This window comes from Bactrocera latifrons, unplaced genomic scaffold (genome assembly GCF_001853355.1).
Source record: "Bactrocera latifrons isolate USDA-ARS-PBARC rearing strain unplaced genomic scaffold, ASM185335v1 scaffold_46, whole genome shotgun sequence".
In the NCBI taxonomy this organism is placed as follows: Eukaryota; Metazoa; Arthropoda; class Insecta; order Diptera; family Tephritidae; genus Bactrocera; species Bactrocera latifrons.
In genome coordinates, this window is record NW_017537112.1 from 117,923 (window position 1) to 133,531 (window position 15,609).

General features: G+C 35.2%; 2 protein-coding genes across 3 annotated transcripts in view; one reads left to right on the forward strand and one right to left on the reverse strand.

Moving 5' to 3' along the window:
- The window catches only part of LOC108973148, an 18,731-nt gene extending 6,411 nt beyond the window's left edge, over window positions 1–12,320 (reverse strand). Inside the window, exons 1-3 of the mRNA XM_018940205.1 lie at window positions 11,350–12,320; window positions 11,114–11,296; window positions 9,651–11,054 (exon numbers count right to left, since the gene is read on the reverse strand). Coding sequence (XP_018795750.1) covers window positions 10,557–11,054; window positions 11,114–11,296; window positions 11,350–11,949 — 1,281 coding nt within the window. The 5' untranslated portion in view covers window positions 11,950–12,320 and the 3' untranslated portion in view covers window positions 9,651–10,556. The remainder of the gene's footprint in view (window positions 1–9,650; window positions 11,055–11,113; window positions 11,297–11,349) is intronic.
- A 1,652-nt stretch (window positions 12,321–13,972) lies between these two features.
- Window positions 13,973–14,792, forward strand: LOC108973124 (acanthoscurrin-1-like). 2 transcript variants are annotated; one of them, XM_018940153.1, is made up of 3 exons: window positions 13,973–14,146; window positions 14,216–14,317; window positions 14,390–14,792. In XM_018940153.1, exons 1-3 carry the CDS (start codon window positions 14,126–14,128, stop codon window positions 14,669–14,671), a joined length of 405 nt encoding a protein of 134 aa, XP_018795698.1. In that variant the 5' UTR covers window positions 13,973–14,125; the 3' UTR covers window positions 14,672–14,792. The 2 variants fall into 2 exon arrangements, with proteins under 2 accessions (XP_018795698.1, XP_018795700.1); XM_018940155.1 differs by having other exon boundaries at window positions 14,393–14,792.
- Window positions 14,793–15,609: the final 817 nt, after the last annotated feature.

Below are 15,609 nucleotides of genomic sequence, written 5' to 3' on the forward strand. Positions count from 1 at the left end.
GTGGGAATGGAATTTATGTAGAAGTTCATAAAATGTTGTGTTAACTTATACAATAACGTAATGAATATTAATAGTAAAAACTAATTGTAAACATGTAACTTACTAGTTTTTAGTAAAATCGAAAAAATGTGTGTTTTTCTTGCACCTCACACTGCCCGTTGCATTCTATGCATTCACTGCACTCGTTGATATTGTCAATTTGCTCTTAATTTGTCTATGAAATCATAAATAAAAATACGCGCATCATAAATTCTGTATTTGCACGCGCAATAGCCATTTAATAACGCTCCATTGCATACCAAAACAAGGCGGACACACAGCAGACATCGCAAAAGCCAACGTGGATGACAGCATTGCTAAAGCGTGGCAAGCGTTATGCTGCAACGTGAAAATATTTCAAGTTTAATTGCGATTGCAATTTTCACACATTTAGCAAATTATTTCGTTGTAGAGTGTAATTAATTACAAAGTTGTTATTGACTCTCAGCGAATGAGATGGGAGCTTAGCAGCATATTAATCGATATTCATCAGAATCAACTGACAGCACCAGCTTCAAATTTTAAATGACTAATCTGATTTTGAAAATTTTGTATCTATTATTACTATTTTTTAATAAAAACAGTACGAATGCCTTGCGGAGTGACTACGAAAGAATTTCTTGCATAATTGCAACACAATATGCCATACACGTTTGGAGAATATAGCGACAGTACAAGTGTTAGCGGCAAGTGTACTTGCTCATAAAATGTGAGCGTCTTGTAAAATATGCACACAATATGTGAGGGAGCGTACCGCCGTAAGTAGTTGGTTTAATTGTGTAAAAATATTTCACTGATGTCTGCAACGCGATAAGAAACCACATTTGCCTCTACCGTTGCCGCATATTTTCGCTGCTGATGACACATCACAAGCATTCGGTAGCAGCAATGGAAAAATAGCAAAAAAAAAACCAAAGTAAGACAAGAAAAAATGGTAACTTCGGTTAAACCGAAGCTGTCATACTCTGCACAGATTTCTTATAGCATAGAAGGGTATAAAAAAAATGTGTACCTTGATTGTGAACGGTACGAAACTTGCGGAGATACATACATATGTACATACGTATCGACGCAGCTCGTCACTCTACTCATATATCATATCGATATTTCATTCTGGGTGTTACAAAAAGCGAGATGAATTAAATACACCCTGTATAAATGAACCAATGGTACGTAGGTTCCTTTTTATATTTCGGGATTTGGCAACACTAGTGTTGCAGTCTGCAAAATGACAATTTTATCTTAAAGTTTGACATTTTTGTGGTTACCTTTACTCATAAATTTTTGATATACGACCGCTATTTGTGTGGTTTACAGTAACTTAAAATATTCTTCTCGACCAAAAAATTTAATTAAATCGCGAACATTTTCGTACGATTTTTTTTACTACTATCGACGTGGATTAATTTGGCAACAGTGTATCGATGAAAATTTAGTTTTTGGTGATGAAGCTCCATCAAGGGTCAGTGTTTATCTATGGTATGGTGAATTCAATCGAGGTTGTTGATTACTGATTGTAAAAAAATGTGTTCACGTTGGACACCACACAATTTGTAATTGCTCAAAAAAAGCCTCGTGTCGATTGGTCGAGAGAAATGTTAACAAAATACGCTCGCTGTACATCGAAAGCTACTTATAAACTAACAGTATTATCATTTCAAATGTACTAAAGCACGATGTGATTGAAATAAAAGTGGTTCATTGCATAAAGTGCATTTCTGCAACAAGTAGCAAGTCAATGTATTGGCACAAACTCGTTGACTTTCAATTTTTCCATGAATTAATAAAACAATGTACATAATATAATAATGTATGTATATTAAGAAAAAGAAATTATAGAATAATACTTTATTAATCTAATTGCAAATTAATGGACTAACATATACACTCACTTACTGCAAACTACACCTGCAATTATTTAACTTTTCTTATCATAGTAAAAATAATGGATATTATTGATAACATTATTCAAAGAAATAAATGTGTTGAAAATACGTCATTAAATGAAAAGAACTAGATACTAGATAAAGATCTGCATGAAGTTGGTTTTTGTTAACACAAAAATTAACTAAATGTACGTCCGTATATTAAAGGAAATTAAAACCAAAAAAGCACCCGGAAATTGTAATTAAATTCATCGGGTAAATGATATTTCAAAAAAAAAATAAAATTATTATTTTCCAAAGTTCGTAGGGCTGTCCTTAATTGTGCTGAAAATATTAAAAGAGTGAAAGATATGGTGCTTGAAAATCGTCAGACAAGATTCCACATTCATGGATAGTATTGTAACTGCCGATGAGACACGGATTTAGGAGTTTGACATGCAAACAAGTCAATAATCGTAATAGAATCAGTTTTTAGTCAATCGAAGAGATAAAACAAAATTCGCTGAAAGATCAGAAGGCCTTCCTAATAAGTTTTTATGAAGAGTGTTTCGATGATGGTACAAATGGTTGCGACAAATTTATTACTTTGAAACAAGACTAAGTGGACTGAGCTATATGTTCTGTATGACAACTAATAGTTTTACGCATCGAAATGTAGTTAAGAAAGGTGTAACATACCTAAAAAAAAAGGTGTAACCTGCCCAAAAAATAAAGTGACATTGTATTTCTTTTGAAAATTCTTTATTCATTCTTCCAAATCAAATTCATCCCCTTCAAAGGAATCCCCACTAGATGTAGTACATTATGCCAACGGATTTTCCAATCTTCGAAACACTGGTTGTAGTCACTTTCCGGGATGGCCTTCAGTTCCGTCTTCGCTGCGGCTTGAATATCGTATGAAAACGGTGTCCCGATATGGGTTGAGTTTTTTGCGAAATGATCATTTAATGCAAATTCTTTGCTCAACAAATTTCGACATCGCAAAAAACGAAAAACTGACTTTTAGCAGCTCACAAAACGACACGTATCTCAAACACTAATGAATATTTTGACATGACATTTGACATAAATGTGACTGACAGTAGTACCAACCTAAAAAAAAAATATTCTCCAAATCCTTCGACGCGCGCAGTTTAAATTCAAATGTCACCTTATTTTTTGGACATTTTGTATACACTGTAGCGACCTGCAACTCTTGGGGACATTTAACAAAGTCTTTCCTCTTAAAATTTCGCCGCTCACAATCGGCAATCGCAGTCATATCCATGCCATAAACGTTAGGTACAAATTTGGCTATCGATTGCTTATCAGATTTGTGTTGAGAAATTTATATTAAAACAATAAGTATAATCAAACCGATGAAATAAATAAATTATTAAAACACAATTCATGTGATGATGTCATCAGCCGATGAAATGTTTTTTTTTTTTGCGAAAATATAGAAAGCAAAGTGATAAAATTTAATGCACAAACAATAGCAATTAAAACAGTATTTATACAAAAATAACAACTAATATAAATGATAACTTTATCATATCTACATATTTATATATGTGTGTACTTGATTAAATTATACTCAAATATTAATACATAGTATGCATTATATAATACATATGTATAACGAAAGTGCCAGTAGTAAACGCTAAGTCACTCAAATTTATGACCAATTGCAGAGATTGCTGCCGCAATTACTACCTATTACCTATGGAACCAAACAAAGTCAGATATTATTGTCTTTGTAACGGCAGAAAATAATCCTGAAGTAATTTCGAGGAATTATAACGGGTTGACAGTCCTTGGCAGTATAAAAGTCCGGCTTCGTCCCGGTTACTTAGATCGGACTGTAGTGGGAACGGAGCAAGGTTAGATCGATGGTCATATAAAATCCAGATTAATTCCGGAAACGTTAAAACGCCTATTAACAGAATTGCCACAGCAGTTGGAGCTACTTAAAGGTAGTTGGGCCAAATTTATATCCATCCTGCCAAGAAGAGTCAACTCGGTAGCATTACCAATACACCCTCAAAGATATCAAACAAATGTTTATAATATGTATCAAAAGGAGGGTCTAGTTTATACCGGTCTATAAGCAGTTTGCGGACTTTATAAAAAGCTTTTTCATAGAAAAAGACTATTGCTTGTGTCTTTCGTATTGAACACAAATCTCCGCACGTCTGGTTGGTAAGAGTGGAATTGTTTTTGAAAATCTTGCATAAAACGTGGATCCTGAATTTGTTTGCGTTTATTGGAGGTGTCCGCAAGTAGAGGATTCACTGCATATAACTAATAAAAGTTATGAGGTCAGTCGACTTAGTCTTGTTCGCCTGTCCGCATGTATGTATATACGCGAACTAGTCCCTCAGGTTTTGATATCTCAAACTGCTTTTTTTCTCAAGAAGCTTCTCATTTGTCGGAACCTTCGATACCGGCCTACTATAACATCCGTTCTCATGAAAGTCGGGTCTAAGTAACAGAAACGGACCCGGATTCTTTTCCGGCCAAGGACTGTCATCTCGGTGCTATGCCTCGAATTTAGTTCAGGAATGCTCTCTGTCCCTACAACAGCAACAACCATTATAGCGTATAGTTGCCACACAAGCTGATCAAAATCTCGTCCTTGTAGGGCAAATTTTTTATTTTATGATATATCTTGAAAAAAATTGGCTTATTTTCCAATTCAACGGTCCACCATAGAATATAGCGGCCATACAAGCTGACCGACCTAAATCAAGTCCTTGTATGGACAACCGATCAACATCAAGATAGATAACTATCCTTTTATTTTTCTATAAGAACTGCACGTGCGAAGAATATTATAGCTTTCCAAAAACAAAGTGTTCTTTCTTGTGTTAATTGAAATTTATTTAATTATGTATATCAAAATATCTACGAAAATAATGATAATTGTGACTATTATAGAAGATCGCAAATCAACACGCTACTGCAGGAGACATAGACAATATCTAAGATCAATCATACGCACATATATATGTATGTACATATATACAAATACATATATATAAATGTACACATACACATATGCATTTGTATATGTAAAGTTTGCGATACAATAGTCAAAATGCAATCGAAGACATGGAGACGACTAAGGCAGCACAACAAAAGTGTACATTGCAATGATGAGCAATGCCAATGCGCTGATAAAGACGACACAATCACTTGCAATGAGTCTCCATGCTCGCGCTGACTAGCACTGCTGGTGTTGCTAATGCAGCTGCTGTGTACGGGGCCCTGTGGCAGGCAATAAGGATGATGACGCATTCGCTTCGAATCCATATCACACACAAACATTTACATATGCACACACGTACATATATGTATACATATGTATATATATATATATATGAGTACTTAATTTTGCTCTTTTTACTATTGCTATAAATTATTACAATTTTTTTGCATGTGTGTTGCACATTCACCAGCTCCAATGTGCTAATAATTACTGCATTTATAAAGCTTTTTCAAATTATTGTTGCATCTAGTGACAAAAGTGCCAAGTGTCTGCCTGTTTGTCTCTGAGACACTTTGCTACACTAAATAGCTGCATACATATTCTTTCTGTCTCTCTGTTTGTCTGCCAGTCCGCCTGTTAGTTAAATGTCTGCCGCTGTCCAACTCGGCACGGCAGCTATCTTTACACTCATGCCTTTATCTATTTTGTAGTTGTTTTTACACGCTGCTGTTTGTTAGCTATATATAGTTGCGAGCATTGAAATGGTAGTGCCTATTGGCCAAAAGAGTTTTGCTTTAAATTTTGTTTCTTTTATGATATTGCCGTCGATCATTATTTTAGTTACATATATTCTCTGAAGTATAACCGTCCTGTTATATACAACAATAAGTGTGAATTACTTACCGTTACACTTTAAAGCCAATTTTATTGGGATATCTGTTTTTATGAGCGAGCAATAGAATAGTAGTGAACGATGAGATGATTGCAAACAGATAATTTTTAATAAAAAAATTTAATTTTATCAAACAAAAAGTAAGTTTCCAGATCTTTTATTAATTATTCAATGAAAAAAGCAAAAAAAAAATATGACTGCACTTTTTTTTCGGCCGCGGGGAGCACTGCAGTGCCGAAAAACGAGAATGTATTCAATCTGTCATAAACAACGGTAAATCCTACAAGGGAGTGGAAAGAATTGTAGGGTGTTAAGCCACAACGACTCACAATGCAATTATTTATAAAAAAAAAAAGACGAAAAAAGGGGCGCAATATGGATTCTTTCCGAAAATTTTACACCAAAAGTTGTAAGAATGTCAGCTATGGAGATTCGGAATGAACTGAACATCATTGTAAATAAACATATCTTGTACATATTCAAATCTAAATATTTTTAGTAATAACATAGCCTGGAAAATATGATCCACTTTTGCATTTCAATGGATGTTAAAATTGTTTGGAATTTACCATAACTCACAGATATGTAAAGCTCTAACACCCATTACTGTTTCACTGCTCGCAGCTGTACATACATATGTGAATGACTGACTGACTGCCTCCCTGCCTCACTAGCTGATGGTCGATTGCATTGCCGCAAGTTGACAAGTTGCTCAAGGCGTTGAAGCATTGCGTTGCTAAATCACATTTTTGATAATACCACTTTGGCGATGTTGCTGCTTGTGGTTTCATTTTGAGTTTTCGAAATATGCCTGCGTCCGCTTTGGTGACTAGGCTATGCATGCCAGCGTGTGTGCCTTGCTTGTTGTGCGACAAGTGAAAGTGGAACTCTATTTCTAATTTTAAACCAAGTCGAGTACTTTTTGTTGATTTCTTTTTGGTTTTGCTCAATTTGCCGTTTTATATATTAAAATATATTCTTTTCGGTATGTGTGTATATATGTTCAAGTTATGGATATAACTGAATTTCTAATTTTTAAACGGCTTTCAAATTGTAAATGGAAGTTTTATTATAAGATCATTTGTAAAGTTCCAATATTCTAGAGTACATTATGAAACTACATAAATATTGTACATACATATGCCTTGCTAATCAATGTTAATTATGTTAATTAGATTTATACATAGTAATAGATGTATTTGTGTAAATCTCAATACTTTCGTCTAATGAAAAGTAATTTCATACAAAAATATGTACGAAAGTGCGTACAATTTTATTTGGGTAACTACCTACAAAGTGCAGAATTTTGAATTTAATAACAGGTAAACATATAGCATTTTTATTAGTCTGCAAATACGTTACAAAATTTACTTTATTTTTCGTTTGTCCGGCTTTCCTACTTATGCCATATATAGATAGGCAGTCGGCCGCAGTATGTCGTTCTTTGGTGCTGTGCGTGGGGGCACTAACCACAGCCAGCAAACATACAAACATTACATTCATACACAGTCTCGACAGCCATATGATGCAGACGACTTTGGACGTGAACACACGTTTGCGCGCAAGCGCTCCAGCGCTCTAACAAAACAGCGCCACTCACCTCACCTCGATTTCTTGCCGCACTCTTTCACACAGTTGGAGGTCACGTTGTCGATTTGTTTTCACACTTGCTTAGCCATTTGATGTTAACCTTTGCTTTACATGATTTTTGTTGTTGCTGTTGCTGTTATTATTTTCCTTTTTTGCTACACATTTATGATTTCTTAATGACTTTAGCAGTTATTATTTGCTATATTTGCATGCCGGCTACTGTTCGCTGGCACATACATACATACATATGTATCTACAAACGTACGAGTGTATATAAAAACATACTTATCTAAGTACATTAATGTATTATACATTGCTAGCTGTGCAATAATTAGTCGGGTAGTGCGTGTGGAGAGATGTGTGGTGCCCCATCTCATATGGTAGACGGTTCGTTTACCCGTTGGCGCACAATTTTTTATGTGAACAAACGTAGTTTTGCCATTATCACGATGAGTCAGTTCGAGTAATTCGATGCAAAAGTCCCTACGCTTAGAGCTAATATTTAAATGATGTGCATAAAATTGAAATTAAATTTGTTACGATCAGTATGGTGAATTTCGTTTGTCTTCCACTTGTCCGTTTGTATGTATATGTACAAGCCACTCTGTTCTTTGTGATATCGATCTGAAATTTTGAACACGTCCTCTTCTCCTCAAGAAGCTGAACTACCAATATCGGACGGCTATAGCATAAGCTGTTATACAAGCTTAAAGATCAAATACAAGTCCTTGTATGGCAACTATTTCATTTAAGATATCTTCATTGTCCAAGGTAACACCACAATCTCCCAACAAATTTTTCAGATCGGATCACTGTAAAACATACATTCATATGAGCATTTGGAAATAGCTGTCATTTAAACAGAATGTTTAAAGTCAAGTTCTTGTACAGAAACTTTTTTATGTGTAAATGGTAGGCGCAGGATAACGGCCTTATGATTCATATTTCCAATAGCACCAAGCAGTATATTGCAATTTCTATGCTGGGGCTAAGTGAGTCACAGTAGAGGGCACAATAGGACCTTAGGTCACGGGGAAATTCTCAATTACATATTTTTAATATAATCTAATCGAAACCGTATTATATCTTCCTTGCAACTGAAGTTAACTTTTTCCTTCTTTTTTTTAATATTAAATATTTTTTCTTATGAACTCTTTACTAGATGACGTTCGTATATTTTTGTTATTATAATTTTTTATTGTGCAAGCAAGTTTTAAGTAACCGTACAGCAATTGTTAATTATATAATTTCAGTTTTCCCTTTACTTGTGGCTTAAATATATTTGTCTTTTGTCTTTAGTACACTTGAATTCTTAACGTAAGAAATTAACATTCGCCGGTTTTCGCCCTTTTTTAGTCTCTATAAAAACAATGCACGCACAAATGTTCTTGTGTAGAATGGCTTTCGACTTGTTGCACATTAGGCCTATTACAATGTACAAGTGTATGTGCGTGTGTAAATATATATGTGCATGTACGTATCTATAAAATGAGAAACAATATTCTGTTACGTTTTGCATATTCAAGTTAAAATATGTTTTGTGTAATTTTGCGGCTGCTATTTCTAAACAAAACAATGTATATTTATGAATTAGAATGCATCGACAGCAAAAACTTAACAAAACAAACAAAAATATTGCATTCTCTCAACGCTTACGGCGCTCCCAAGTAAAAATATAGACTTATGTGTTGCAAACAGCTTGCGGGAAGCAGTGCAGTAACAATCGACAGAGGCAGCAACATTTTTATTCCCTTTTTTGGGTGTTGGACTCAGATAACACACTCTCGCGTTTATCTTGCGGATACTGTGCGGTGTGTGAGCAAGCACCCACCATAGCAAAAAAAATAACCAACATGCTAGTTGCTTCGTTTACTCTAACGTACTCATGGCACAGAAAATGTGCGAATTCCGCACGCACACAAGTTAAGCGACAAGAAGCACAGCAGACACACATACATACCGTGAGTGCTTTGCGTAAAAGTGAAAAATAAAACATACATATATTGAAACTGCCACAAAGTATTTTTCACCACTCCGGTGTTTTAGTTAGCAATCCTTTAGGCATTTATTTATTGTACTATTTGGATGTAGTCATTTTGTTATAATTACATTTTTAATTTGTTAGCATTTTTACACTGACAACACAAAAATGACCCATAACAGCACAAATCACGTCAACACTTTGCGCTTGACGCTTGATGCAGAGAATATCTCAAAAAATTTATATGAAATACAAAAAAAAATTGCCGCTCAGTGTTTCACATTCACTCACTTTTCTTTAGGATTCACTTTGGATTCTTTCAATTTCAATTTTTCTTTATCACAAACGAAAACGCGCACAAAGTTTCCCGTGTATCCAAAATAAATTCAAATCGCTTTGTTGTAAAGTTGGTGTATAAATTTCATCTGTGTAAAATTTCTATTTTGAAAGAATTGAGAACTTTTAAAAAAAATTTTAAGGGGAAAGAAGAAAATCCAACAAGAACGAATGAAGAAAACTCCCGACTGCCGATTTCCGACTGATTACGAATAAAAACTAAACTCACTAATCTGACGACGAATTCCGGTAGACTGGTGAACTGCTAAACTGGCAAACTCGATTTCTCATCAACTGACACAAATTCAACTAACTAAATTCCGACATAAACACGAATCGCCAATTCACCACAATCAAAATATTGTGCTATGAGAAAACGTCAAAAAATCAGTGATGCCAGATTATGCATATACACTTATATATATTCTATAAAAAAAACTAAATGTCCGAGCATTAACAATTTATCACATTTGGCCGAAAAGTTAGGTACTACAACAAACCAATGGTCTAAGCTGCCCAAGTGCGAACACGGTTAGGACCGACCTCTAACTTAACCTAAAAAAAAACGTTACTACTACTACTTCTAAAAATATATGAATGTATTATAAGAACTTCCACTTCAGGGAATACTCAGCGGTAGTTTATATTGGGCGCAAATGAAAATATTGAAATTTATTTGTTTGTAGGTAGTGTCTGTTGTTTTAAGCCCTTAAAGACAGAAATTCTAACATTTCGTTGTCGACAATAAACATATATTTACTTTTTAAATTACTTTTAATTTCGTATATCTTTTTTATATGCAATAAAAATCGAACATATACACTCGTTATAGGCCCCGGTCAACCTTTTTCAATCCACATATCAAAAGCGAGTTGTTTCCACAAGTTTGCCAGTTTTCGCTAAATAAAGAAGTTCTTGTATTTTTAGTTGCAGCATCGCTCTTATATGCGGTTCTCTAACGTTGGCCAATTGTAAACCAATACTTTCACCAAACACTTGACACTCGCGCATTTCAGAAGGTGCTAAGCCAATCGGTACGGCTTGCAATTGATTTGGATGAACAATGGTAATGGGTGTTTGATTAACAAGTGGTGGGACGGCAGATTGTGGCGGTTGTGGTGTTTGCGGTTGCAGAGGTGGTCCATGTATTATATTTGGAATGGGCATTGTTGCGGCAGAAGTAGACGATATGATGGGATCATTTTGTATGGCATTTATTGAAACCTGGCTATGAGGTTCTATATCCGTCCTTGTAGCTTCTGCATTTACACAAATTGGTGGAACACCAATAGACGAGCATACACGCTTGCGTTGCGGACGAAAAGATGTATCCGGCTTAACATTGGCGTGAGGTGGATGCTAAAATACAATAGGTTATTTCGTATAAAATCACAATTTAAAAGAAGTAATTATTTAACCATTTCATCACTTGGGTTGGCGGGCGCAACAGCTTCTGGTTTTGAATTTTGACGTTGAATAGCTGTTTTTGACTCGTTAGTTGATATTGTATCCAGTTGTCTTGTTGGCGATGGACTGACCGCTTCAGATTTCATCATAGACCTTCTGCTCCTTTTTCTGCTATTGGCAGCTGTAGTATTAGTCTAAAAACAAAAATAATTTAAAAAAATGCGATTTATTTCTTTAAATTACTTACATTTGTTATAGCTTTAGCATCATCTACTCCATTTTCTAAAGCATTTGTTTTAACTGCTGAATCGCCAAGTGTCAATTTGGAATCTGTCTCGTTTACTTCCGACCATATCTCGTCTTCGTTAGTTACCTCACATACTGATTCACAAAACAATGATGGCACCACACGCTCCTGCCCCTCTTGGTATGCATCCAAGTCATCAGAAGCCGTTAATGCCTCCTTGAAAATATCATAATACTCCCACGCTATTAAAGACTGCATACCACTATCTTCCTTTAATCTATTCTTCTTATAAGTTTGCAGCATATTTCGATATTTCAAATCACAGACTTCCGCAGTTAATGAAAAGTCGCACAAACCTTGTCGTCTCATTTCAGTGGCAATCTCAGACCACAGTTCCTTTTTCTGTCTAATACGTTGTTGGAACTCTAATTGCCTTTCAAAACGCAGTTGCAACATAACTCGTGTACATTCTGGCGTCCACCGGGTTTGCGCTTGAGGCGATTGTAACTCCCAATTTTCACCGGTTTCGTTACAGTCTGCGGCTTCAGAGTCACCATTTTCTTCGAATTGTGGTTCAGTTTTGTTACGCTTTGATTTCATTTTATATCTCTTAAGCTATTTAAGTGATCTAGTTATTCTTTGTTAATTGAAGTGTGTTTTAAATCACTTGCGGAAATTCTGCAGCCACCATTGATACCAAAATTCACGATTTGCTTCAATCAACTTTCGTTTGCTTTTTCCTTTTTTATCAACTGTTGCCAAACAACAGCCAACCTATGCAAAAACAACAAAAGTAAGCACACCAAAATGCACCACCACTAAGCGCTATTGCTTTCAACTGTGTTGCCACCATTTTGGTGAATCTGTCAGCAATGAAACGCAAATCGAGCATCGTTTTTCAAAACACCGCACAATCGATTTAGCATATTGCTTTGGTGCAAGGGCAGCGGTTGTATTGGTCGACGATTTGACACACTCAGCATTGCAACAACAAATATGAATAAATCCGGAGACGAAAACCAGACGACAACAAACCAGAAAAAATATGTACATATATATATTTGCGTGTGTCATATACGTAACCCAGCAGTGTGTGTTGGGATACATTAAATAAGTTTAGGTATTATTTATATATATATATCAAAATATATGTATATTTTGTCCATATATATATATATGTATGTATATAATATATAGCTGAAGAAACTGAACTATCGGAAACAAGTGCTTGTATGGAAAGTTTTTCATTTGATGGTATTCCTTCAAGAAATTTGATATGATCTAAGACAACGGTGCATTTTTCGAAGAAATTTTTCAGATCGGATCACTATAGCATATACCTGTCATTTTATACTGACAGAAAAAAATCAACTTCTTGCAAGGAATTTTAATATATGTACATAAGCCGAGAGTTCAATATCCTCGCATGAGGATGCCCTGCTAACCCTACGCATCCGACACCCCTATTCCTATGATCCTACCGTTGGATGACCTCGATGACATTTAATCCTTACTATCCTAACGGGGACTAGATAACCGTTACCACAACAATAACAACAGACCGCGACTATATTTTTATTTCCACTGTGTATGGAAAGGGGAAAGGTCCTAGAACTTTCCCTCCCACACAACTGTTTCCATGGTTAATATTAATGTATGATGATCTCTTCGAATCGAGAGTGCTGTCAAAACGTTATTTTTTTATAACCTTTGTCAATGGGAAAACGTAAATTTTGAGATAATTTGTTTTTTTTTTCGGATTTCTTCGGACAAGCGCTTTTATTTCGGTGATCTAAGCCTGTTTTGAACGACAACTGTAAGTGTTAATTCGCCAAATAATTTGAGGCTGTCAACACAATTTTAGACAACTTAAGTCCTTCGCCGGATAAATAGTTCGGATTCGTTCAAGGAATGTTTCTGTCGGGAGAACGGATTTCTTAAGAAGTAATTACTGCTTTAACGGTCAGGAATATTAGAAGTAGCATTTCCTCGTCTTTGTACTAGTGCAAGATTGGAAATCCAATATGTTCCAATATTGTGGAAGTAACTGTAATGCGAACGATGTTAGCATTATAAGGACCCATAATTTAACATTAACATGACATTTATGTTTACGTACATATGTATATATACACACATGTATTTCGGTTTTCTACAACAGAATATATTAATCTATACATGTCTGTTATGAACATACATATATATGTATATGGTGCACTGCAACCTTGTCCTATACTCTGTGCGATGAGCAAGAGCAATCAGTGGCGGTAAAGCAATAATAACTTTATCAATCCATAGATATGAAGTCTGAAGATCATCTCTGCAAGAACCATTAAAAGTCTTGAATAGTTGTCAGATTCTTTTTGCGATGAGTATAAAATGCCTATTGCTTACAAAAATCCCCCGATGCGACACAAGTGGACATACGTTTACATACATATGTACATATGTAAGCCTAGATACATTTAACACATTTAGAACATGAATACATATTTACATACCTTTTTATGTACTTACATACATCTATGCTTTCCATATTTGCACACGAATGAGAAATAAAATATCATAAAATCTAAAAGCCAGCTTTTCATGCGGTTTCGCTATAAAAGATGCGTCAACTGGTGCACCCAAATCAGTTCCGATTGCAATTTAGGAGTAAACAAACCACTTCTTAACGAATTCTGAACGTTACCGCCCCAGAAAGTTCAACGTTTGAAAGGCGTTAATTAATTTATGAATTTGGTGGCAATTTATAGAGTAAACACTTAGTTAAAATATGGGGATTAACAGCGGAAAGGTAAACGAACACTTCAATGTATCAACAATAACAAGATGTCTAATAAATTTTTTTAATTTTCGCATACAGTATCTTTTAATTGTTGGCATCCTGTTGCTTGTCGGCCAATATAAAAGCGTTAGTGGGTATCCTCAAGCTGCCAAGGCTACCGCGCTGGCAAGCGCAGATGCGGTACGTTGTGTTTCCATACATTTATATTAAGCACATAACTTTTTTCCTAAAAATAAAAATTCTTTAAAATAGCAGTCCAGTGGTGACAACGCCGGTGCTCTTGCCGTGGCGTCTGCTGAGGCAGATGCCGATTTGAAGGGTTCGGAAACCTTTGGGTTTGGCTACTATCCAGGTGTGATTGGTGGTGGTGGTGGTCTATATGGTCATGGATTAGGTTATGGCGGCTATGGTTACGGCGGGCGCTGGGGTTATGGTGGCTATCACGGTTATGGCGGCTATGGCGGATATGGTGGCTACGGAGGAGGATATGGCGGTGGTTTCTATCGACGTCCCATTTATCCAGTGTGGGGTTGATAATATTACTATTTAAATATCTGCTCGTCATCAGTATTAAAGGCATCGCTTAACGGTTACGGTACTTACGTATACATATGTATATATTATAAATATATTTGCTCTATATTAAAAGTTTAAATAGTGAGTGTTTTGAAATGAACTACTAGTTACTGGAGCGTAGTTGGAGCAAATCGAAACGATTTGGTGTAATTCTGACAGCAAGCTGCATTAATATTACTTTTCTTTTTAAGTGCATTGAGATATATCCCTAAAAATATAATATGTTCTCTATAAAAAAAACTAAAAGGTCGAAAATAATTAGACTCCAGGATCGATAAAATTGTTTTCCTAGATTGGTAAAATCATTTTTTTTTGTTCGTGTAATTTTTAATCACCATCTGTCAATTAGTGTGTGCTTGCAAGTCGTTCGTTAACGACTCGAAAAAATCAAAGAGTGGACTTTTTAGTCTTTAAATGCACCGACCCCTTGAAGTTTGAACCATGACCTCCTGAGATTATAGAAAACTTCCAAGTATTGATAATATCGGAAAATCTATAAAACATATACATATGTAAAATACTAAAGTAGTAGGTCGTTAATATCGAATAGCCAATCACTTGTAGATTCAACACATATGAATCAGGTCTCCAACATATGTATGGGCACTAATATGATGAATTTTGAAAAGGATACGACATTCATAAAATGTTTGTATCACAATGAAGCGTATATAGAGGTCATCGCTTCTAGTTAGATTTGGTTCCTATGCCTTTTTCCCATACCGAAACCCAAAAAACCAGATAGCCATGAATCGATTAAAAGCCTAAGAATGAATTTTGTATAGTATTGTAATTTTGCAATATTTAAATATGTACTTTTGCGGTCACTAAAACTGCACCACTCCAAATTTGAAAAGATAATACCAGCTCTAGTACTGTGGAATGAGTTATTTTTT